At 45.5% G+C, this 25,031-nt stretch overlaps 1 protein-coding gene and 1 long non-coding RNA gene across 6 annotated transcripts in view; both read left to right on the forward strand.

Moving 5' to 3' along the window:
• On the forward strand, positions 1,527-8,901 carry LOC106510665. Its single transcript, XR_002345002.1, has 2 exons — positions 1,527-2,891; positions 7,507-8,901. It is a non-coding gene; the product is annotated as an uncharacterized LOC106510665 (long non-coding RNA).
• Positions 13,296-25,031, forward strand: part of PPP4R1 (protein phosphatase 4 regulatory subunit 1) — a 76,817-nt gene continuing 65,081 nt past the window's right edge. For 2 of the 5 annotated variants that reach the window (XM_021096061.1, XM_021096062.1), the window contains exons 1-3: positions 13,318-13,413; positions 13,505-13,549; positions 14,126-14,191. Coding sequence is in view for 3 of the 5 variants with exons in the window: in XM_021096060.1 (XP_020951719.1) it covers positions 13,407-13,413; positions 13,505-13,549 (52 nt within the window). In the remaining 2 variants the exon portion in view is untranslated. Of the gene's footprint in view, positions 13,414-13,504; positions 13,550-14,125; positions 14,192-25,031 lie in introns of all 5 variants that reach the window. The other 3 variants (XM_021096060.1, XM_021096058.1, XM_021096059.1) reach the window with 2 other exon arrangements.

The raw sequence follows: 25,031 nt of genomic DNA on the forward strand, positions 1-25,031 counted from the left end.
AGCAGACATGCAATGTATGTTTGACATGCCACACACAGGGTACTTTAGTTAGCATAAAATTCAAGTCAACTCATGTATCAGCCAGAATGACCCCTATGCTTCCACACATGAAGATTTCTTTTATCAGATGTCTCCTTGGGAAATAATTATAGTCTTACGACCTGATATTGTGAAAATCTCTCTCAAGGTGCCACCCTTCTATTTTTTTAAAACTTCCTGGCAGAGTAATATGTGTTGTATTTAAGAAGAGGAAGCCTGAAAATATGCAAACAAGCGCTGGCTTTGAATGCAAGCTTTGGAGATGTGGGCCATGCTTTCCCCACATGCTTTGAGTGGCTCATTGGTCCTAAAGTGTGGCCTCTAGACCAGCCACGTCAGCAGATGTCAGAAATGCACATTCTCAGGCCCCATCCCAGTCCCACTGAACAGGAAAGTCCAGGGGAGGGGGCAGAAATCCGTGTTTTGAGAAGCCCTCCAGGGGATTCTGTGGAAGCTACAGTGTGAGGCCCACTGATGGAAGGACCCCAAAAGGCGGTCCACAGGCTGCTAAGCTTCCTAACCTGAGAATTCCTGGTAAACTCATGCAGGTCAATTTCATAATTGGCTCATACATACTTGTTGAAATGCCTTATGTCCTTCAATAAACATCATCTCTTTAGTCAACAAAGCAATTTAGATAAACACACTCCAGAAATTGCCCGCATATCCTTGTGCTGGCCCTCGGGTCTGAGACAGACATGGCAGTGTAGCCAGCAGATGTGGGACTGGACACGGAAATTCAGCCCAGAGGCGAAATCTTTGCCCTTTCACCGTGTAGCCAGGCCTGTGGACAAACTCCAGGTGTGATGTTTCCATGGACTTCATAGCAGGCTGTGACCTCAAGTCAGTGGTCACAATGAACTGAAATCAGTTTATAAGGAATCTATTCATCTTGTTAAAGTAGGTTTCCCTAGAGGCAAATCTATAGACAGAGGAAGAACTAGGCCCTCAGTGAATTCCATTGTCTCTTTAAATCAGCTCAGGTGGAAATGCTTTTTTGTTTTGTTCTGTTTTTAGAACAAAGAATTTTTAAATTTTTATGGAAACGCAAAAGACCCCAAATAGCCAAAACAATTTTGAGGTAGAACAGACTGGAGTTATGCTCCCAGACTTCAGGCTATACTACAAAGGTACTATAATCAAAACTGTGGTATTTGCACAAAGATACACCAGGTGGAAATGTTTATGTAAAATAAAAGTGAAAAAAAATGCTAAAAAAATGTGTACAAATGGGTCCATGTACAGGAAACATAGAAGGAACGTAAATTAAAAATTATGACAACTGTTCAAATTCAAAATTACAAAGCCCCGCTTTTCTCAATGTTGCCTATGTACCTTCTTTCAAATGTTTGCACCAACTTTTTTTTTCTTCAGGACCACACCTGTGGTATATGAAGGTTCCCAGGCTAGGGGTGGAATTGGAACTGTAGCTGCTGGCCTATACCACAGCAACGCTGGCTCCTTAACCCACTGAGCGAGGCCAGGGATTGAGCCTGCATCCTCATAGATACTAGTCAGATTCCTTTCAACTGAGGTGCAGTGGTAACTCCATGTTTGTACCAATTTTAAAGCTTCTGACAGAGTCAAAAGGGTTGGGAATCTGAAGCCTAGAAGGCCTGGGTTTCAGCCCTGACTCTGCCACAGACACCCACACAGCCTAACCTAAGTATCTACGGGTCTAAGCGTTGAGCCCACCATTGGTAAATAGGGATAGCACCTACCCTTGGACCTCACAAGGCTCTTTCCATTAACAGCAGCGATAACATCCATGGGCTTCACAGTGTAAAATGGGAAAGAGAGGATGATTTGATGGGGCACTTGGCTGTTCTGGACGCAGAACTATTCTACATAGCACGTTAACAGAATTCAACATAGGAAACACATAAGGAGATTTCCCTCCAAGTTATATTTAGACTGCTCAATTGTATCCGAAAGGGCATCTTCAGAGAATAATAACAAATCCATGTCCCGGTTATTCCTACCAACGACTTTGTCACACTGTCAGGACCGGATCAAACCAGGACGCACACGTGGTCCCCCTGCAGCGCCAGCCAAGGGATGCCGGAAATGACGTCAGCGAGCGGTGTCCGCCTGCCCCACCCCCTCCGAGGCCGAAATCTGCGGAAGTTAAACAGCTCGAGGATGGAGTCGGCGGCGTTAAGTTCCTAATACGCGCGTTATTTCCCAAACTCAGAAGGATGGAAGAGGGCGCTGTGTGGGCAGGGGGCGTCGGGTCCCTCCGGAGCACAGTTAGGTGGGGGGCTGTCCCATCCACTTGCCCAGGTGCAGTGGCCGCTAAGAATCCAGCCAAGGCACCAACGCTGCGCCCCACACGCGGGATGATTGGGATGCACAGGGGTGCAGAGTAGAGGGTCTCCGGGCGGTTCTCCACCGACTCCCTAGTGCGTCTCACCACGCGCCAGCCTTGGTGACCGCACTACACGTATGAACTCCTTTGACCCTCGCAACAGCCGTCGAGAAAGGCACTCCCCCCACCCCCCACCGCGATTTCCACTTCGCAGACCTGGAAACCGCATCAGAAAGAGGTGAGGTGACTGCTCCGCATCCGCAGACCCAGGACGCGGAGCTCTGGCCTCTGGATGGCGGCGACTGCGCTTCCTTCTCCCTCCAGTTTCAGGCTGGGGGACACTCACCCCAGGGACGCGGGGGCGGGTGTGTGTGTTGGGGGGGTGCTGTAGGAGGGCCCGAGCATCCTTAAGGGGCGGCTGCTGGAAGGAGAGCCAAAGATCCAAAGAGGAGGGAGGAATCCAAGGATTCGGTGCCTCTAACCTACCTGGGGAACACTCTTCCTCAGAAACAAAGAGTAGTATTCAATAATCAAACTAAGTCGGGTAAGCATTTTCTTTTCCTCTTCCTTCTCCTCCTCCCTGCCTCTCCCCTCCCTTCTCCCTCTCTTCCTCCTCTTCATTAATTTCTTCCTAAAGATGATACAGAGAAAAATTCATACTGTTTAAAATCCTTAGGTGCTGCGTTAGATTTTCGTCACCCAGATTTTTCTGGAAGAGGCAATTTTTTTTTCTTAATACATTTTTTTAAATTGTGACGGGAAAAGACATACAGCATTAAATTTACCATCCTAACCATTTTTAAATGTACATTTCTGTAGTATTCAGTATATTCACATTGTTTGAGTGCTTAATAAACTTATAAGGCAAAACATGCATACAGAAAAAATTGCCCCAATCATAAGACATAGGCTGAAGAATTATTACAGAGGGTTCATTTACAGGCAGCCTCCACTCCGGAAGAATTTTACCCACACTGAGAAGCCCAGCGCAAGTCCTTTTACAATCATCGTGCACTCCCACAAAGGTAGCCTGTAAGCTGACTCTAACACCAAAGATTAGTTTTGCCCATTTAAAAATTTTGAGTAAGTGGGATCACATGGAAAGTATTCTGCAGCATTTGGCTTCTTGTAATTAACAGGACGTCCATGCAAGGCGTTGATTTTATAGCATGTAGCAGTGGTTCAGTCTTCATTGCTATACATATTCCATAACATGAATATACCAGTTTTATTTACCCATTCTAAATGTTGATGGACACTTGTGTTTTTTCTAGTTTGGGGCTTTGTTACAAATAACCATGTGGACATCTTTTGGAGTGGAATTGCTGGATTGGAGGTTCTGCATGTGTTTGGTTTTAGTAAATATTGCCAGATATTTTCTAAAGTGGTTGTACCAATTTATAGTCCCAAGAGCATTGTATAAAAGTTATGGTGCTCTACGTGGTAAGCAGAATAATTCCCACATCCCCCCGCCCCCAAATATGTCTGTGTGCTTATTCCTAGAACCTGGGAATAGGTTACCTTAATGTGGCAAAGGGACTTTGCAGCTGTGATTAAATTACTGATCATCCTGGATGACCCGTATGGGCCCTTGTCATCACAAGTCCTTAAATGTGGAAGAGAAAGGAAGAGGGATGGTCAGAGATGCAACTTTGCCAGCCTTGAAGATGAAAGGCAGCCAAGAGCCGAGGAGCATGAGGGTCTCTAAAAGCCAAAAAGGCAAGGAAATGAACTCTCCTCCAGAAAGCAGTGCATCCCTGTGACCCCTTAATAAGCCCAGTTAGACCCACTGAACTCTGAGATAATAGCTTTGAGTTGGTTAAACCACTAAAGTGTTAGGGATGTGTTACAGCGTCAATAGAAAAGGATAGACTCTGCATCCTCAACAGTACTTGGTATCATCTCTTACAATGTTTGCTCTTCTGAGGGCTGTTTTATGGTATCTTATCATGGTTTTAACTTAAATTTCCCCGATGAGAAGACTGAGCCCCTTTTCATATGTTTGTTTGCCATTTGTATGTCCTTTTTTTGTTTTGGTTTGGTTTGGGTTTTTTGGCCCCAGTGTGCTGTGGCTGGATGTGGATTTCAGTTCTGAGACCAGGAATTAACCCTGGCCACCGCAGTGAGAGTGCTTAATTCTAACCACTAGACCACCAGGGAACTCCCATGGAATGCTCTTTTATGAGCTGCATGTTCATATGAGGGCCATGTTCCTGTTGGATTGTCTGTCCTTTTCTTCATGATTTATAGTTCTTTGACTATTCTGAAGATAAACTCTTTTCAGTTATATGTGTTGCAGTGATCTTCCACTTATAGCTTGTGTTTTAGCTCTTAATAGTGTCTTTCAGTAGCAGAACATCTAAGATGGCCTAATTTATCTTTTTCCTGCATGGTCAGTGTTATTGCCTGTTTAAGAAATCATTTCCTATCCCAAGACCAGAACGACATTCTCCTGTGTTATCTTTTGAAGTTTTATTGTTTTACACTTAATATTTGTTATCTCAACCCTTCTGGAATTGATTTTTGTATATGGAGTGAGGTAGGGATCAGGTCCCCCCTGCCCGGCCCACGCATCCCAGCTGACCCAGCATCAGCTTTCTCTCACAGCTCTGCACTGCTGCTTTGGTCTTTGTTTACTACATTGCCACTGTTATCATGAACCAGGCACTCTCATATGTGTAGATCTGTTTCTGGACTCTTCTTTTTTTTTTTTATCAGTCTGTTTATATTCACTTTTTTTTTTCTTTTTACAGCCACACCTACAACAGATGGAAGTTCCTGGGCCAGGGGCTGAATCAGAGCTGCAGCTAATGGCCTACACCACAGCCACAGCAACACTGGATCTGACCTACATCTGCAACACATGCTGCAGCTCATGGCAACACTGAATCCTTAACCCACTGAGTCAGGCCAAGTATTGAACCCACATCCTCACAGAGACAAAGTTGGGTCCTTAAGCTACTGAGCCACAACGGGAACTCCATAACATCATGCTCTCTTAATTATTGTAGCTTTGATGTAAGTCTGGATGTCAGTAGAGGAAATTATTTCCCATTCTGTTGGTGTTCTTCAAAATTAGTGGCCATTTTTGCCTTGGCCCTTTTCAGACATTTAGAATCAGGTTTTTAATATCTATTCACACCAAAAAAATTACTCCAGTTTTGATTGAGAAGGAATTGAATCTATAAATCAGTTTGAAAGACAATTCACATCTTTACTAAATTCAATCTTCTAATCTGTGGCCTTATACTTTTTAAATAATTTAATAAATTAATTTATCTCAATACTTTTACTAGCTTTCTATATAATGTTCTTGCTTATATTTCCTTAGATTCATTTCTAGTATACATTTTTAAATGCTATTACAAATGGCATCAAATCTTAAAATTCTGTGTATAGTAGTTTTTGGATACTGACTTATGATTAGAGAATTGACCTTGTGTACAGTGACTTTGCTAAACTTACTTCTTAATTTGCTTTTTTTTTTTTTTCTGCTTTTTAGGGCTGCACCTTGGGCATATGGAAGTTCCCAGCTAGGAGTCCAATCAGAGCTACAACTACCAGCCTACGCCACAGCCACAGCAATGTGGGGGATCCGAGCCTCATCCTCGACCTTCACCACAGCTCATGGCAATGCCAGATCCCCGACCCACTGATGGAGACCAGGGATCAAACCCGCATCCTCAGGGATACTAGGAGAATTTGTTTCCGCTGAGCCACACACAATAGCAACTCCCTATTTCTTTTCTTTTCTTTTCTTTTTTTTTTTTTTTTTTCTGTCTTCTTGCCTTTTCTAGGGCCACTCCCTCGCGGCATATGGAGGTTTCCAGGCTAGGGGTCGAATCGGAGCTGTAGCCACCGGCCCACGCCAGAGCCACAGCAATGGGGGATCCAAGCTGCATCTGTGACTTACACCACAGCTCACGGCCACGCCAGATCCTAAACCCACCAAGCAAGGCCAGAGATCGAACCCACAACCCCATGGTTCCTAGTTGGATTCGTTAACCACTGCACCACAACGGGAACTCCTGGAACTCCCTACTACTTAATTTTCATAGTTTTTTTGCAGATTCCTGTATTTTCACCCAAACAATCACATCTTTTGTGAATAAGGACAGCTTTACTGTGAAAGAAGTACATTTTATGTAGCAGGATGTGGAGAAACTGGACCTCTCACACATTACCGTTGGGAATATGAAATGGTGTGGCTGCTTTGGACAGTAGTTGCTAATTCCTCAAAATAGTAAAGATGAAGTTAGTGTGTGATCCAGCCATTCCACTTCTAGGTCTGTACCCAAGAGAACTGAAAGCATACATGTACACAAAAACTTGTATGTGAATGTTTATGGTTGCATTATTCATAACAGCTAAAAAGTGGAAAAAAACCCAAATGTCCATCAACTGATGAGTGGATAAATAAAATATGTAAATATACAATGCAGTATTATTCATCAGTAAAAAGATGTGACATACTAATCCATGCTACGTCATAGGTGAAATTTGGAAGCATCATGCTAAGTGAAAGAAGCCAGTTCACATATTGCGTGAATCTGTTGATGTAGACCATCCAGACAGGAGGCAGATTGGTAGTTGCCTCGGGCTAGCAGTGTGGGGTAGGTGACTCTTCATGGGGGCGATGCCTGTGTCCTCAAGGCAGATTTGGTGACAGTGGCACAGCTCTGTGATTGTCCTACAGACCAGTGACTCACATTTTGGGATGGATGTTTAAATTTTTTTTTTTTTTTTTTTTTTTTTTTTTTTTTTTGGTCTTTTTAGGGCCATACCTAAGGCATATGGAAGTTCCCAGGCTAGAGGTCCAATCAGAGCTACAGCTGCTGGCCCACACCACAGCCACAGCAATGTGGGATCCAAGCCGCATCTGTGACCTACACCACAGCTCACGGCAACACCAGATCCTTAACCCACTGAGCAAGGCCAGGATCAAACCTGGGTCCTCATGGATGCTAGTCAGGTTTGTTTCCGCTGAACCACCACTGGAACTCCCTAAATTTTTTTAATGTGGGACTTTGAAAGCTTAAAAAAGGAGTCCAGGTGCACTAAGGTTCTTTGGTAGAATCTCTGAATTGGGAGATTTGGGGGAAGTTTTGTATTTTACTTTTTTTGGATTTTCCAAGAACTTTTTTCTTTTTCTCTTACAGCTACAGCAAATGGAACTTTCTGAGCCAGGGATTGAATCCGAGCCACAGCTTTGGCAACCCTGGATCGTCTAACCCACTGCACTGGGCCAGGGATCAAACCCACTCCTCCACAGCAACCCGAGCCACTGCATTTGGATCCTTAACCCACTGTGTCATGGCAGGAACACAAGAAGGTATATTTTCATCACTGGAAAAATAAAAAAAATAATGTTACAAAAACGTAGACCCTCTCCATCCTCCACCGCCAGCAGCAGCAAAAACAAAATCACACACAGAAAAACTAAGAACATGGTTTGAGGGAGAAGTGAGTTGGAAGCTGAGTTCAAGATTGTCCTAACCCAGGACAATTTGGCTTAAAACAGAAAAGGGAAATGGCCATAAACATCTCTCAGGAAGGGTGGGGCCTCTGGTGGAAAGACAACATCAAGGCACAGGCTAGGATTTTCACAGGATTCATGCTAGCAAAATGTTATACAAGAAAGGTAATTTTTGCATCCTTGCCCAGACTGCATTGAGAAAGACTAGTCAGAAAGTTACTGGTATGGTTTTAAAGTGGTTAATGCCTTGTTATTAGGTGAGAACAGGGTGAAAGGGTGATTCTCAGAACATCTCAGTGGTCAAATTCAGTAGGGAATGGAGAGACAACCTCGCTGGCATTTAGAGGTACCAAGACTCTACATGGAAAAGAACAGTCTTTTCCGATGCCCAAGAAATTGGCTGAGAGATGATTTTGATGGAAAAGTCCTGAATGTGATGATATACACGTCCTATTAGCATCATTTAGAATCAGGATTCCAACGTTTGAATACCAACTACCCTATTTACTCTCTGACTTTTGTAAAAATTTTAACCTCGTTGAGGGAGTTCCCGTCGTGGCACAGCAGAAATGAATCCAACTAGGAACCATGAGGTTGTGGGTCCAATCCCTGGCCTCCCTCAGTGGGTTAAGGATCTGGCACTGCCGTGAGCGTGAGCTGTGGTGTAGGTTGCAGCCGCAGCTCAGAACCCACATTGCTGTGGCTGTGGCATGGGCCGGCGGGGCTGCAGCTCTGATTAGACCCCTAGCTTGGGAACCTCCCTATACTGTGGGTGCGGCCCTAAAAAGGACCAAAAAAAAGAAAAAAGAAAAAAAAATTTAACCTCTTTGAGCTTTGGTTTCCTTTATTTTAAAAATGTAAATATCAATAGCTACTTCACAGAACTGTTTTAAGGATTAAATAAACTTACACAAAAACACTTAATGCCTGGTACATACATCTCAAAAATGTTTCAAAACATACCATATTACCTACCATTGGGGGGGAGCTGGGGGAAGGGTCCACAGGACCTTCCTGTACATTTTTCACAACTTCCTGTGAATCTGTAATTATTTCAAAATAAAATGCTTAAAAAATGGATTAGCTATCTTTTGTATGAGTTATACTGTGTCATGGTGCTAAATTTTTTTTTTTTTTTTTTTTTTTTTTTTTTTTTTTTACACCAAACGGAGGCATCAATGACCAGGAACAGAGGCAGGTTTTTTGTTGTTGTTGTTTTTTGTTTTTTTTTTAAGGAGAGTTACACAGCTATGAAGTTGGGAGTGCATGCTCTTACTTCTGAATCAGAGCCAGAAGGCAGCCATAGGGAGAAAAGTCAAGAATCAAGGCATAGTTCAATCACTGAGCTTATCTGGGTTTGAATACGTGGTTTGCTTATGGTTCTTTCCCGGTGCAACTTGACTCATCCAGTGAGATTCAGAATAATAAACATCTCAGCACGTACTCCTCCAGACATTGGGGCAAAATCTTCCACATGGCTTTGAACTGATACTCTGCATTTGGAGAGAAAGGCATAAAGAAAACCAACACTGCCATTATAATCCATTACGTTCCCTATGGATTAAACTATGTTCACATCTTGATTTTCCCAATGAAATTAAGATGCATGGAACAAATTGGATGGATGCCCTACCCTGGCTGAAGTAACTATAAAATTCTTCAGTGCAGAATGCTTTTCTACTACTCTGGAGCACTGTGAAAAGCACTGGAGTCCTTAACATGATGGCAAAGAAACAGCGGGTTTACTTTCTTTTATACTTGGTTTACAGCCGCCGTGGTTCTAGGTTGCACTGTTCTGCTCAGAATGGCTGTGCTAAGAAACTCGCAGCCTTGGTGACTGTAGACAGAGCTGAAATTCTGTTGCATTTATTACAACTCCTGTAAACGGAGAAAGGACAGCCTGAAAGAATCCTGGACAGAGCTCGGTTCTGGAGCTATTTTCTCTCTCCATCCATTCATTCTCCCTCCATCCCTCCCTCCCTTTCCTCCTCCTTTTCTCTTTCTTCCCTTTTTCCTGTTTTTTCTAGGGTACTGTGAGGAAAATGCATCTTTAGTTGATGTGAATCAAAAGAGATCTAGTATCTTTGAAAGCAAACTATAAAATCTCTAGGAGAGTCTAAGATTTCTCATTTTGGAATGTTGTCTTGACAAGGAGCTTTAAAGGGGACTAAAGGAAGCATAGAAAGGAAAGATAAAAATTTCGCAGAAATATTTACCTTCATACAACTTATCAAAATATGTACAGGAGGCTTTAGGTAAGAGATTGGCAACTAATAAAAAAAAGAAAATATTTGTTTTACTGGGGAGTGGCAGTTTGTGAGGGACATTTCATCAACCTGGCTAAAAAACTCCACAGAGATGAATGGAAAAAAAGGTTAAAAATTTGTTTTAGGAGTTCCCCTCATGTCTCAGTGGTTAACGAACCTGACTGGCATCCCTGAGGACGTGAGTTCAATCCCTGGCCTCCCTCAGTGGGTTAAGGATGCTGCATTGCCGAGGGCTGTGGTGTAGGCCGCAGAGGAGGCTGGGATCTGGCGTTGCTGTGGCTGTGGTGTAGGCTGGCAGCTACAGTTCCGATTGGACCCCTAGCCTGGCAACTCCATATGCCATGGGTGGGGCCCTAAAAAAAAGACCAAAGAAAAATTGTTTTAAAAAGCATTTTTATGTATGTCTCCATTTTCAGATTGATTTTTTTATTATTATTCAAAGAATAACTAATAGACCCACTTTTTGTATACTTTCAGTTTCAGGAATGTTCATTGAAGAAAAAAGTAAACAGTTCAATGACCAATACAAAAATTAATAAATGACATTGCATCAGGCGATGTCAGTTGGGTTTTTTTTTTTTTTTGTTTATTAGCAATACTTTCCCCGTGATACTTATTATGTTTGTTGGTGTTTGAAGAGCCAAATTCAACCATTTCCGAGGCTCCTTGGCTACTAATAAAAGTTTTCACTATCAGTTGAAAGAGGATTTATTCTGAAAAACTCAGGCCTTCGTACCACATAGTTGGATGATACTTTTTAAAGCAGTGACTCATGGCATTCCCTCTAGTTTACAGATTTCAGTGGCAGATTGTGGGGAAGGGGGGTTGTGCTCTGACCACTAACAGCACAACTGGCATCCATAGGCTACATTAAAAGTGCCAATGGGGTAGGAATGTGTAGAATAATAATTGCTATTCTTGGTTCAAATATCTTTTTTTTTTTTTTTTCTTTTTAGGGCCGCAGCCATGGCACATGGATGTTCCCAGTCTACATCACAGCCACAGCAACTCAGGATCCAAAACCCCTCTGTGACCTACACCACAGCTCACGGCAACACTGGATCCTTTACCCCCCTGAGTAAGGCCAGGAACAGAACCCACATCCTCATGGATACTAGTCGGGTTCATTACCGCTGAACCACTATGGGAACTCCTCAAATATCATTATTATTATTATTATTTTGCTTTTTAGGGCTGCACCCACGACATATGGAGGTTCCCAAGCTAGGGGTCTAATTGGTGCTACAGCTGCTGGCCTAGGCCACAGCCACAGCAACGCAGGATCCAAGCCGTGTCTGCAACCTACACCCCAGCTCACGGCAGTGCTGGATCCTTAACCCACTGAGCAAGGCCAGGAATTGAACCCACAACCTCATGGTTGCTAGTCGGATTTGCTTCCGCTGCGCCATGACAGGAACACCTCAAATATCATTTTTTTTATGAGGAGGAAACAGTGCCTTTTAGAGAGTAAATACTGGTTTAAAAAACATTTCTTGTATCTCTGAGAAAGGACTAGAGGGTGAACAAAAATCAAATGTAAAAATCGTGCCTATGCCGAAAACTGTAAGGATGCCCCATTGAAATGTCTGAAAACCAAGCTGCCTCCAGGGACCAGCTGTAACATGTGGTGCAGGTAAGATGATAACTAGATGCACAGCTCCTGAACAATATGGACAAAATTACACACCTTCCTCCCTGCTGCCAATGCAGAGAAAGTGAGATAAAACACAGTGAGGCAAAAGCAGGGTTAGCCGTTCTGCATCCCTGGCTAACACTGGGTATGTAACCTCTACTTCAGCACAATCATTGAGAATTAGAAGTCTGCCTTTACTGGGTAGACCATCCAGATAGTTTCCTTATTTTTGTGTGTCCAGGAGCTGAAGCATAGTTGGCGACCTGGATCTTGTGTTGTTGCAAGGAGATCACCGCTTCGTGTAAAGAGCCAAATCCTGTGCCTGCCCCCCTCCACCCGGAATTGTTAAAGTGGTAGGTGTCATTGGGCAAAATGCTTACAGGCTGAGTCAATTGATAGCCTGTGAATTTCTAACTCCTTGTCATTTTGAGAATTAGTGTCACCTGAATTCAGGGAAGGGCCTTCTCTCAGGGAAGAAATGGGTCGTGACAGTTTGGCTCTTAGTTTTAATTACTCTGTATTTGAGAAAATAAGACACACAACTAGACTCGTAGGTGCTATTCCAGTTATTATTACTCCCAGAAACTTAACATATACTATGCAACATGCATTCCATCTTGTAGCATCTGCGAGGCAAGTTTTTGGAACAGCTAGTAGAATCCACTTTATTACACAGAATCATGAATTTCAGAGGGTCTTTAACGGCATTAAATGTAATAGTGCCCTTGGTTAAGGCCACAGTGCAGACCATTTGGAATTCTCTCTGCTCCCCAGGAGTCCAGACCCCCAACGTGGCATCACTTTAAACTGGCCTGTTCCGAAAACTGTAAGGATGCCTCATTGTTTTGTTCCCCACTCAGGAGCTGAGCCTTTCCGAGGCCTCGAGTGGAAGAGGTCGTACTCGTCATTTAACTCATGTAAAAACAAGGGAAAATAAAACCTGTGATACAGGTTTCACTCCAGCACCTCATATACCACCAAAATTGTTTCAACACTTTCAGGATAAAAGCTACAGCTAGAAAGAAGCCTTTCCTCCTGCACCGGCGGAGGTCAGGGACCCTACGCTCGGACCCAGCTGTCCCTCATTCATCCTAGTAACCCCAGGTCGGGGATCGCCCTTACTTCCGCCCCGCGCGCGCCCGCCGCCCAGGGGGCGGAACCGGCCTGAGCCCAGCCGCCCCGCCGCGCCTGGCCCTCGGCGGCTTTGTTCGCGCTTCCCGGCTCCGAAGTGCCCCGGTCTCGGCCGGAGCAGAGGCCGCGCGCGCAGCCGCCAGGGCGGGGTGTGTGTGTGTGTGTGTCTGTGTGTGTATAGAGTGGCGGCCGGGCTGAGCCCCGCCGACCGAACTGGCGGCGCCGTGACCCAACAAAGCGTGCGGCGCGAGGCCCCGCCCGCCCCGGTCGCCCGGCCCAGCACTCGGCGCGGGCCCCCGGCGGCGGCAACGACGCCCGACCGCACGCGGTACCGCGGCGGGCCGAGCCGAGAGCGCGCCGGCGGGGCGGCCGGGAGCGAGCCAGGCGGGAGGCGGGCCGGCGCGCGGGCAGGGGCGGCCGGGTCCGCCCGCCGCGCTCGGCCCGCCCCGCGCGCCCCCGCGGCACCGCCTCCCGCGCGCGTCCACCGGCCGCCGCGCGCGCCGCGCTGTAGCCCCGGTCCCCGGGCGACGGCGGAGGAGGGGGCGCCGCAAGATGGCGGGTACGGGCCCCGCGGCGGGGCGGCGGGCGGGGGGCGCGGGCCGGGGGCGGCGGGCGGCGGGCTGACGGCTTTCTTCTTTCCCTCGGCGCAGACCTGTCGCTGCTCCAGGAGGACCTGCAGGAGGACGCGGACGGATGTGAGTGCGCGCCGGCCTCGGGGCGGGGGGCTGGCGGGCGGTGGGGTCCAGAGGCCGATCCCGGCGCGGCGGCGGCTGTGGGGACGCCCGGCCCCCGGCCCTCGGTCCCCGGCCCGGCTCGGAGGGGGCGGCTCGGCGGCCGGGCGGGAGCACCGGCGGGCGGAAGCCGGGGCAGGCGGGCGCCCGGGAGCCTCCGCGGCCCCTCCCGGGCCAGAGGGCTGGGACCGTGGACAGGGTCTGGGCGCCTCCCGCGCGGAGCGGCACCGCACGCCGGAGACCCGCAGTCTCCCGGCGCCGGGGTCCGGGGGCCGGGAAGGTGGAAGGTGTGGCCTGGCGGGAGGGGCCGCTTTCCCCGCCGCGTTCCTAGGGTGCGCGGTTCGCACGGCGCCAGGCCTTCTTGAACACTCAGATGTCTGCTTTCTTGGAGATGCTCAAGTTTTCACAGTCGATTCTTTGGCTGAAAGGAAAACAAAACAAAGTTTGACATTTCCAGAGTAGCGTCAGAAAGGACTTGTTCATTTCGTGTGTGCTCTTCTGAGAACACAGAATAATTTGGAAATTGTCCTTGAGTTGCAGAGATAACCGCGGTAGAATTTGTGGTGTGTTCGGGCAGAGCTGAGATTTACTGTGGCTACTGTCGATGTAAGTAATACAGAGGTGGCTGCACTTTGAAATAGCTCTTTTAAATGCCGTGTAGTTAATCTTTTTTTGCATTGTGTAATGTGTCCCTTGCCACAAATAAGCTCAATTTTTAAAGACTGGGTGTTTTGAGTGAAGTGAGGGCGATTTACTCTTTAGAAGGATTCCTTAAAAAGAGTATTTTTTTTTAAGTGAGTGAACCATATGTAAACTTATTTTTGGCAAAATATAAGTTTACTTTTTTTTTTTTAAGTAACGAGCTCTTTTAAGGGAGCAGCGCTCAGGTAGTTAAAGACAACTTTTACATTTCCTGTGATGTTTTACCCTAGGACACTTGTCTCCCTCCTAGTGACCTTAAAATGTTAAGGTAGCTATTGGTTTTTTGCACAGTTAGGCTTGAAGACGTGGCTCTGATGAGGCAGGGGCGTCTCATGCTTATATTCAGGTTCAAGGTTTTGTAAATAGAAAACACATTCCTTCAGCAGGTGTTAAGGGCTGTCACTCATTTCTTACCACTTAGGTGCCATGCATTCGTCAAGGTTAAAAAGTGAGCTGTCCTGTTAGTTGTGCCCTTGACCCTTAGGGAACGCAACCTAGAAGAGAAGCCATACCTGTGAAGAACTCAACCATGATTTATTCATGACCCTCCAGAGTTCTGCTTGGTACTGAGGATCTACCAGTGGGCAGGATGGTCACAATCCATGCCCTCTAGTGGTTTACACGCAGTTTTAATACAAGTGTGATAATGAGGGTGTGGGGGCATGCTCGCACAGTAGTTGTTAGACGGCTCAGAGGCCAGACTGCTTTCCTCCAGTCTTCATGTCGCCCCTTTGGACAGACTCGGGCAACTCACTGAACTTCCCTGTGCCCTTATGTTGCCGTTTTTAGATTAGTGTAATTACTATTACCCACAGTCTAGGGTTGTTTAGAGCCTTGCACAAATAAATGCATATAAAACACTTAGAATAGTGGCTGGTAGATGGTGACTATTGCTTGTTTGTTGTCCCCCCCCCTTTTTTTTTTTCGCTTTTTAGGGCCATATCCTCCACATAAGGAAGTTCCCAGGCTAGGGGTCTAATCGGAGGTACAGCTGCTGGCCATAGCCACAGCCATGCCAGATCTGAGCCGTGTCTTCGACCTACACCACAACTCACGGCAACACTGGATCCTTAACCCACTGAGCGAGGCCAAGGATCGAACCCGCAATCTCATGGTTCCTAATTGGATTGTTTCTACTGCACCACAATGGGAACTCCGCAGTTAACTTCTTTAAGGTCCTATTAGTACCCAGTGGGGTGTTGTGTGTGGGTGTATTAATGCATTTGTAGCTGATTTACAGTGTTGTCCGGTGTGTTTTAACTCAGGATAAAGCGTGAGACATTTGAAGGAACAGATAATTTATTTGCATATTTGTAGTTGGTTAGAATCATTGCTTACTTTTCTAAGCTGCTACAGTTTTTACAGGTGATAACATTACCCAAGATGTTCAGGAGCAGGGGATCTTCGAATATATGGCCAATTGAAGGAGCAGTTGGCATCTGTCATGTTGGGATGGGTGAGGGGGACATTCGGTCCAGGCGAGGTGGGAAGGGAGGGAAATGGGAAGCTCGTCATATGTCACACCCAGAGCCAGAAGAGAAGCTGGGACATTGGGATGTTAGGGAGAGTGGGCTGGGCTGCCCTCACAACTGCACTGTGTTGGCCGAGCTGGTGGAGGCCAAGAAAGCTTGTTTCTGCTCAAGCTCCAGAATCTCGGTTGCCTTTTCTAAATGCAGAACTTGGACTAAGACTGAAAAGAGAGTAAATACCCTTGTGCAAGTGCTGAGCAGCTGGGGGCCAGGGAGGACTGGGTGGGCCTAGATCTGGAAAAGGGGGTTCTTGCCAGACCTTGATCAGGGTCTCAGGTCATTTGTCGGGTTTAAGCCCCTAAGTCTCTGTGCAGAGTGAGTAGAAACGTAGGTAGAAAAGGGTTGGTCAGAGATGAACTTGACAGATACTCTTGGAGAAAAAGGAACAAAACCCCAAAGTGTGAAAAGTGGTGCCTTATGTGTACTTCTCCACAGGTCGTAAAGGTAAGTGACCCAGTCGTAAGGCACTGTTCAAATCAAGCGCAGGAGAATAATGCACTGAAAAACTGTACACTCCTCTTGGTAGAAAGTGATCCTTCCAACACTGAAGAAACACACGGTGCACTTCTGAGTGAAAGCTGGCGGGTGACACACCATCTCAGCAGAGTGACTCCAGAGCTTGGGGAACCCTGCCCGCTCCTGGGACCATGGGAGGCCCGAAGTGTTACCGACAGGCTCTCATTTAGATTTCTGCTGTCAGTTTTTCAAGGACGCCATCTTGATGTACATCTGAGTTGCTAGATTTCTAGAATACATTGAGATGGGGCTTAAGTAAGATTTAACAAGGTAATGCTGATAAAAAGAATTGCATGGAAGGGGTTTGATTTAAAATTTAACTTTTTGAGGAGTCCCCATTGTGGCATGGCAGAAATGAATCCAACTAGTATCCAGGAGGACACAGGTTCGATCCCTGGCCTTGCTCAGTGGGTTAAGGATTTGGTGTTGCTGTGACCTGTGGTGTAGGCCAGCAGCTACAGCTCCAATTCGACCCTTAGCCTGGGAACTTTTATATGCCACGGGTGCGGCCCTAAAAAGAAAAAATAATAATTTGAAGATTATCTGAAAAGATAGATGCCGTAAACACTTCTTTGGTAGTTTTCGTAGGTTTACCATAGTTTTCAGGGTTTCCCCTAGTTTTCATACGTTTCCGTTGCTTTCATTTAGGGATTGTTCTTCCCAGGAGCCATGTCAGGTGGAGAAGCTGGACCTCCGATATTAACGTCAGCCTGACACACAGAGGGACTAAAATGGTCTCTTAGGCAACAGACTGCTAAGAACTAGCCAGAATTTTAAGCTAGGCCTCCTGATCCTAAGTGTTGTATTTTCTTACGTCGCCCAGTTCACAGTGTGGAGTGGCCCTGGCTGGTGCAGTGCTCTCTGTCCTGTGTGCCTGGCGGCCTGGTGCCCATTAATCCCACGTGCTGCCGAGCTGTGGTCTAAGCTGCGGGAGGGGATTCCAGTGGGGCTGGGGCGTGTGCAGCTGCTCTAGTGTGTGTTGACTTTGCTGTCAGCTGTGACCAGCATGCCCTGGAAGGGCCTTGGGAGCTGGTATAGAATGCACCACCACACAGGACTTTTCCTCTTAGTTTGGGACCCTTCTACACGATACTGAGTTTGAGGGCAGTGTTGAAGTAGTGAGTTAAGGATGGATCCAGAACTAATTGGATGTAACTGCCTAGACTGCTGTCCTTACAGAGAGCCTCTGGGCCCTCGGCTGCCTTCGAAAACCATGTTTGTAAGTTTCTCAGAGTCCTGCCATCCAGGGAAGTGAGACATGAAACACTGGGGCTGTGTCATCGGAAACCCTTGGAGTGTTGGTGCGTGGGGAGTTGGGAGGGCAAGTCATGGGACTTGTAGCGCCTCTCGATGGCCGCCAACAAGACTGGACACAAGAAATCTTTATTTAGCGATAATGTAGTTGGTATCTTAGAAAAGGTGCTTAAGTGGTTTTAGTGCTTCCCATGTGTGTATAGAATCAGTTAACGATACCTCGGTTCACAAATCCCCATACGGGATTTCTTTAAAAAAGAAAAAGGGAGAATATACTTTGTTTTCTGTAAATATTTGCATCAGCTGCTAGGGCTTGTAGCTGCATGACTGGGGGGAAAATAAACCCCCAAATGCACAGGTTGTTGTTTTTCCTTCTGCCAGTGATAGAGGGCAAGCCCTCGTTTGGTGAAGTTCATTTATCGGCCACATCTGTTGGCCACTGGTTTATTTCTGGTCCTTTCAGCTCATTTCTCCACTCATCAAAACAATTTGGAGTTCCCCTCACAGCTCAGTGGAAACGAATTTGGCTAGCATCCATGAGGATGCAGGTTCAATCCCTGGCCTTGATCAGTGGGTTAAAGGATCCGGCTTTGGTAGGTCACAGACCCATCTCAGATTCCGCATTGCTGTGGCTGTGGTATAGGCTGGCAGCTACAGCTCCGATTCAACCCCTAGCCTGGGAACCTCCATATGCCATGGGAGCGGCCCTAAAAATACAAAAAACCCCAAAGGATTTATATTTATTAAACTATTGTTACTTCACCCCTGTGTTTGCCTTATATTTTAGAATTTTGGATTTTTCTCTCAATGACAAAGAATTTTTGCCATCATCTGCATGATAAGGATGACAGTTCCTACACTTGAATTAGGGTGTTGTTTGGCTTTTGACTTGGATCTGAAAGTAAACCTGATTTAATGTTTTGGGAAGAAGAGTGGGTGGCGCACCTGTGGACCTCGGGTTAAGGTGGTTAAATGGCCCTCCTCCCTGCAGCTTCTAAGATGGGACTTTTTGCACAATCACCCTAGGTCCCGCCTCCTCCTCCCCTCCCTCCTCCTCCCCTCCCCTCCTCTCCTCCCCTCCCTTCCTGCCCTCCCCTCCCCTCCCTTCCTGCCCTCCCCTCCCCTCCTGCCCTCCCCTCCCCTCGCCATCCCTTGACTCCCCTTTTAAATCCATCTTCTTAGCTCCCTTTCTCCCTTGACTGGGGCACAGACTCATCTTCTGCCTCATTGGTACCAGGTTCGTTAGTGTTTGAACACTCACTCACCATGCTGCAGTTAGGAGTAAATCCCAGCATAGTTTTGTGCAGGGAAACAGCACTGGGTCTGGTAAACCTTTAGATTCAGGTTCTGGCCCTGCCATTTATTCACTATATCATCTTAAGCAAGTTACTTCACTTTTCTCAGGTGTTTTCTGTCTTTAAAATGTTGCTGGGCTTTGAGATAGTTTTCTGTTTTTGGCTTTTTAAACCTGCTGTAGCATTTAGGTGCAAGTCTTCGTGTGTCTATGTTCTTTCTCTTGCATATATTCCGAGGAGTGGTTTGGCTGTTTTAACTTTTTAAGAAACTTCCAAAGTGGCTGTTCCTCCTCCCCCGCCAGTGTGTGTGCCAGTCTGGGTGCCCACACCCTTGCCAACACTGGGTGGGCGGTCTTCATTTTAGCTTGTCTGTTAAGATGTTTTTCATTGTAGTTTGAACCTACATTTCCTTAAAGTCTGATGGTGCTTGTCTTTTTTTTTTTTTTTTTTTTTTTTTTTTTTGTCTTTTGTCTTTTTGTTGTTGTTGCTATTTTTTGGGCCGCTCCCGCGGCATATGGAGGTTCCCAGGCTAGGGGTTGAATCGGAGCTGTAGCCACCGGCCTACGCCAGAGCCACAGCAACGCGAGATCCGAGCCGCGTCTGCAACCTACACCACAGCTCACGGCAACGCCGGATTGTTAACCCACTGAGCAAGGGCAGGGATCGAACCCGCAACCTCATGGTTCCTAGTCGGATTCGTTAACCACTGCGCCACGACGGGAACTCCTGATGGTGCTTGTCTTTTTATGTGCTCATCATTTACTGTTGCCGGTGAAGTGTTAGAATCTTTTGCCCATATTGGGTTACTTGTTTCCTTACTAAGTTTTGAGAGTTCTCTGTATATTCCAGATACAGGTCCTTTCTCAGATGCATGATTTGCAAAGTAGTATTTTACGTTCTTTGACTTTCTTTTCATTGTCCTAACAGTGTGTTTTGAAGAGCAGAAGTTGTGGGTTTTGATGTTTAAGGTATTATTTTTTCACAGGTGCCCTTTGGCAGGTTAAGAGAGCTTCCTGCATTCACTGAGACCTTTTTTTGAACTTAGGACTGAATGTTGGATTTTGTCCAGTTGCTTTTTCCACATTTATGATTTTCTTTCTTTTTTAGGGTTTTTTGTTGTTGTTGTTGTTGTTTGCTTTTGAGGGCTGCACCCAGGGCATATGGAGGTTCCCAGGCTAAGGGTCCAACTGGAGCTACAGCTGCCAGCCTACACCACAACCACAGCAACATCAGATCCAAGCCACATCTGCGACCTACACCACAGCTCACGGCAACGCCAGATCCTTAACCCACTGAGTGAGGCCAGGGATGGAACCTGCAACCTCACAGTTCCTAGTTGGATTCATTTCCACTGTGCCATGACGGGAACTCCCTTTTTTTTTTTTTTTTTTTTTTAGTTTTTAGTTTTTTAATACAACGAATTACATTGATTCTTTTAAAAATAAATACCGTTCCTTTTTTTTAATGGGAGATTTAAAAAATACGCAAAAGCACATATCCCCACCACACAGCCTCAGCCTTCCCTTCCCCCTCTGTAACATCCGACCTTTGGTGGGGGGGCGGGGAGGGGGCAGCCAGAGTACTTTACAGACATCCCACCTGTCCCTTATTTTAACGGTAGTTATTTCACAAGGCATAGACTTTGGACACTTGAAGCCCAGCTAAGATTTTGGTAAGGTATGCTGAGTTTTGGAAGTTTAAATTTTCGAGGCATTTTCCTTGCTTGTCCTGCTGTAGAGAAGCCTATTTGTACTAAGTGCACTTCCATCTTAATTTTGGTCACCAGATTAAGAGGAGCAACATCCTGCTTGTTTTTGTTGTGATCAGCCTTAATGGTAACCAAAGAATATTGGTAAACAAAAATTGAATTTTATATTTTAAGTTAGTTTCCTCTGTCATCCAGAGGATGACATAGACTTTCAGAATTTGGGTGGCGCCTCCAGTGAGCCACTGGTTCCAGAGCTGCAGAAATCCGGAGCACGGGAACAGAGTATCTATTCATCCTTTTCATTTGAAGCATGAGAAAGTTTGGGCCCAGGGTCTCACAGATAAAGATGCCTTGATGGCAGAGGCAGAATACAATTCAGACCTTGTAAGTTTTAATGTTCTTTTCCTAAATATCATCAGGTCTTTAACTTGCTACAAACGGGAGGGGGGAGAAATTTCTGGATTTTGTTCATTTTTTAAATGACCACTTATCTTCATATTGTGCATTGTAACCGTATTTAGTCCCCTGTGAGGCATGTAGTCCCACAAATTTACAAAAGTGACCTGTTGAGGCTTAGCTAAACAGTTAAATAATTTGCTCAGTCCCCCGCTTGAAGGTTAGGTGACATTTAGACCTTTCTGACACGGTGTTTATTTCGTCACTCTTTATTACTGTACCCTCCTGCCTTCCTTCCAGTTACGGCTTCCTGTCATTTATCACTTCTTTAGGTCATTTAACCTAAAGATCCTGGAAGATATGAAGGTAACGGCATGTTCCAAGTACTTGGCGGATAAAATCCTCTTTGTTCAGAGTGGCTCCTGTCATGGGAATGTTAGAAAGAAAATAGACCCTTTTCCTTTGTATTTGAAAATGCTCACCTACAAGGGAGCCAGTCGTTGAAGTAAAAGTGGTCGGGAACATCACTGGGGTCTGGTGTGTCTGATCCTCTTGCTGTCTGATGACTGAAGTGATCAGACCAGAATCTTACTGCTGAATTTATAGTTAAATATCCATAGTGCTTTGAAATTGCGTTCAGAGTCAGATTTGATTTAAATTATTTTTATGTTTAAATCTGTCAAGTTTTTGGTAGAAATAATGTCAAGACTTGAGACACATTCAGTACTTCATCTGTTGGGGATTGGACCTGTATTAGCTCAGATTTTATGTTTGGATTACCTATAGGAAAAAGGATTACTGACCACAGTAATTGGGTTTCTCGGACCACCGGGAAAGTGCCCACTGGAGGAACAGACACCACATCGTTAATGTGTGGGAGACCCAGGGAAGGCACTCTGAGAGGGACCTCTGACCCCCAGAGGCTGTTCAGAAAACAAGGTCTTGGGACCTGATTTGAAAGTAGGTAAACACACCCCTGCCTCTTTTATGAGCATATATACTTTAGGGAAATGTTTTTTGAAATATTCATAGAGAGTAAACTTTAGCAGATTATTCCTGCTAAATTCAACTATGAAATTGAATATACTGTAGGATAATATACTTCTTAGTGAAAATTTCTAAGAATTTTGTAAACTTTTAATATTTCTATTTGAAGAAAAGAAAAGATTTCTGATAAGAGGAGTTCTCGTTGTGGCTCAGTGGGTTAAGGACCTGACATAGCCTCTGGGAGGATGCTGTTCAATCCCCGGCCTTGCTCACTGGGTTAGGCATCTGGTGTTGTTGTGGTATAGGTTGCAGATGCGGTTCAGATCTGACGTGGTGTGGCTGTGGTGTAGGCCGGCCCTGCAGCTCTGATTTGACCCCTAGCCTGGGAACTTCGATAGGCTGCAGGTGCGGCCCTAAAAAGATTTCTGATAAGCATTATATTGTCACAAAGTACAAATTAAAACTTGACATATCTGTTACTTGAGGATATACATACATATATATATATTTATAACATTATATGGTTCTTCACAATTGTTATTTATATTTTTCTATTAATTTTTCCCCCAAGCAATGACTTACTGTGTTTCTGCTACATCACTAGACCAGGGGTTGAAAGTTTCTGTAAAAGGGCAGATAGTAAACATGTTAGATTTTGTGGGCCACAGATGAAAGCAGCTGTAGATGGTACAGAAATGAGAGTGCATAGCTGTCTTCCAATAACACTTTATTTACGAAAACAGACTTGGAGGGGGCAGTTTTACCTACTGGTGAAACACAGTTTGCTGACCCTGCACTATACTGTAAGTCCAAGATCCGAAATGTTTTTATTCTTTACCCATAGATGGGAGCCCAGTTCGTATATACTTGCTGGGACAAATCTTGATTTTTCTGGCCATGACTCTAACTTGCAGTTAAACAATGAAATAATTTATTTTTAAATTAAACTTATTTGAAAACTTTCATTCTTACACAAAATTTGCACTGCTGTTATAATTAATTCCCAAAACTCTTCACCTCACATTCAACATTGTTAATTTTTTGCCAGTTTGCTCTATTTATCTCTATACAATTATAGACAGAAAATGTAACATCGATACAAATCAGTTATGTAGTATGTCCTTCATTTTCAAAATTTCGCCAGTTTTCCAATAATGTCCTTGATAGCAACTATCTTGCCAATCGAAGCTCCTGCATTGCCTTTAGTTGTCATGTCTCTTCAGTTTGGAACAAGTTGTCAGCCTTTATCCTTCATGATACGGGTAGTTTTGAAGAGTCAATTTGGTTTTGTGTGTTTCCTCATGATTTAATTCAGGTTATGCTTTCTGTGTGTGTGTTCCTGCGAGCATGCAGGAATGCCTGGTTAAGGCGTGATGTTTGCCAGATTTCTGCACTTAAAGGTTCTTTTTTTCCATTTTTTGTTAGTAAGGGAACTATCCCATTCCCCAACATTTACCCCTTAGTATTAGTGTGTGTTGATTCTTACCCCAATCAGTTACATTTCCTCACTGGCTTTCTGCTTTACAAGGAGCTCACCTTTCCTCGCTTTTGGTTGGTTTGTTAAAATATCATTTAAAGCCCCACATGGTAAGGTAACTCTTCTAAAACATGAGTAAATTGGTATGGTCTCATTATCTTTCATTTTCTAAGATACAAAAGACTTGGGAAACAAACAAAAATTGGGGAGTTCCCACTGTGGCACAGCAGGATCAGCAGCATCTCTGCTGCGCTGGGCACAGTGGATTAAAAGATCCAGCACTGGAGTTCCCATTGTGGCGCAGTGGAAACGAATCTGACTGGTTGCAGGTTCGATCCCTGGCCTTGCTCAGTGGGTTAAGTATCCGGTGTTGCTGTGAGCTGTGGTGTAGGCTCGAATCTGGCATTGCTGTGGCTCCGGCCTGCAGCAACAGCTCCAATTAGACCCCTAGCCTGGGAACCTCCACATGCTGCAGGTACAGGCTTAAAAAGACAAAAGACCAAAAAAAAAAAAATTTTTTTTTAATAAAATAAAATATCCAGCATTGGCATAGGTTGCAGCTGTGATCTGATCCCTGGCCTGGGAACTCCATATGCCATGGGGTGGCCAAAAAAGAAAAAAAAGGGAAGCGGGGGCAAGTTTATTGTGGCCTTGGCATTACTGAGGAAGAAGTTGGAGGACCAAATGTCAGCTTTTTCGTGTTTTAGAAGATTCTCTAGATGACATGTAAGGAATAGAAGGAAGTTCTGATCAAGCGTGGTGAAAGTTAGGTTGTACAAATCAATCCGTTCTCTTTGGTGTTTTACTTCTCAAGAGTATTGATATGCTAATGTCATGCGATTGTTAGGGGAGGAGGAAGCATTTTAAAAGACCCTTGTCTGCTTGGCAGTCTCTGTGCACTGCCCTCAACAAAGGTTGGTGGACAGGCGTTCTGCTGGAGGAGCCCTGGACCTCCTTTTGTGTGTGTTTGTTCAAGTAATACAGAGATGGGCAAGACAAGCTTTGTCCTCTGCAAATTTATTGCTGGAGGCCCCCAAGTCTGGGGGATCGGTAGGAGGAGGGAGGGATCTTAATTGAAAGTGAAGGAGATAGTTCCTGGATGGTATTTCTCAGCAGGTCAGTTTAAACTGGGGCGAGGATAAATGGGGCAGACATGGCGCAGATTGAGTGGGGCACCTGGCGGGATGGAGCCCAGCTCGGGCCCTGACCTGGGGAGGGACGAGGTGGGGGTGGGCATGGGGGGACTTGGACTAGCGGGAGAGCTGCACCTCGTTCAGGGAGGAGGGGGAAGGGCAGGGGGTGTACTGAGAGAGGTGCTTTAGGAAGGTTGAAGTGGCTCAGATTTGTAAACCTGATTAGGATGAGGAGAGACCAGAGTAGATGTGACAGGTGAAAGGTGAGGGCAGTGGTTTTCAGACTTGATTATGGGATACCCCTTAAAGTAATTTCAAAAACTATCTCTCATACTTTTTTTGTTTTGCTTTCCAGGGCATATGGAAGCTCCCAGGCTAGGGGTCGAATCAGAACTATAGCTGCTGGCGTACACCACAGCCACAGCAACTCGGGATCTGAGCCTCGGCTT

This window comes from Sus scrofa, chromosome 6 (assembly GCF_000003025.6).
Source record: "Sus scrofa isolate TJ Tabasco breed Duroc chromosome 6, Sscrofa11.1, whole genome shotgun sequence".
Classification (NCBI taxonomy): domain Eukaryota; kingdom Metazoa; phylum Chordata; class Mammalia; order Artiodactyla; family Suidae; genus Sus; species Sus scrofa.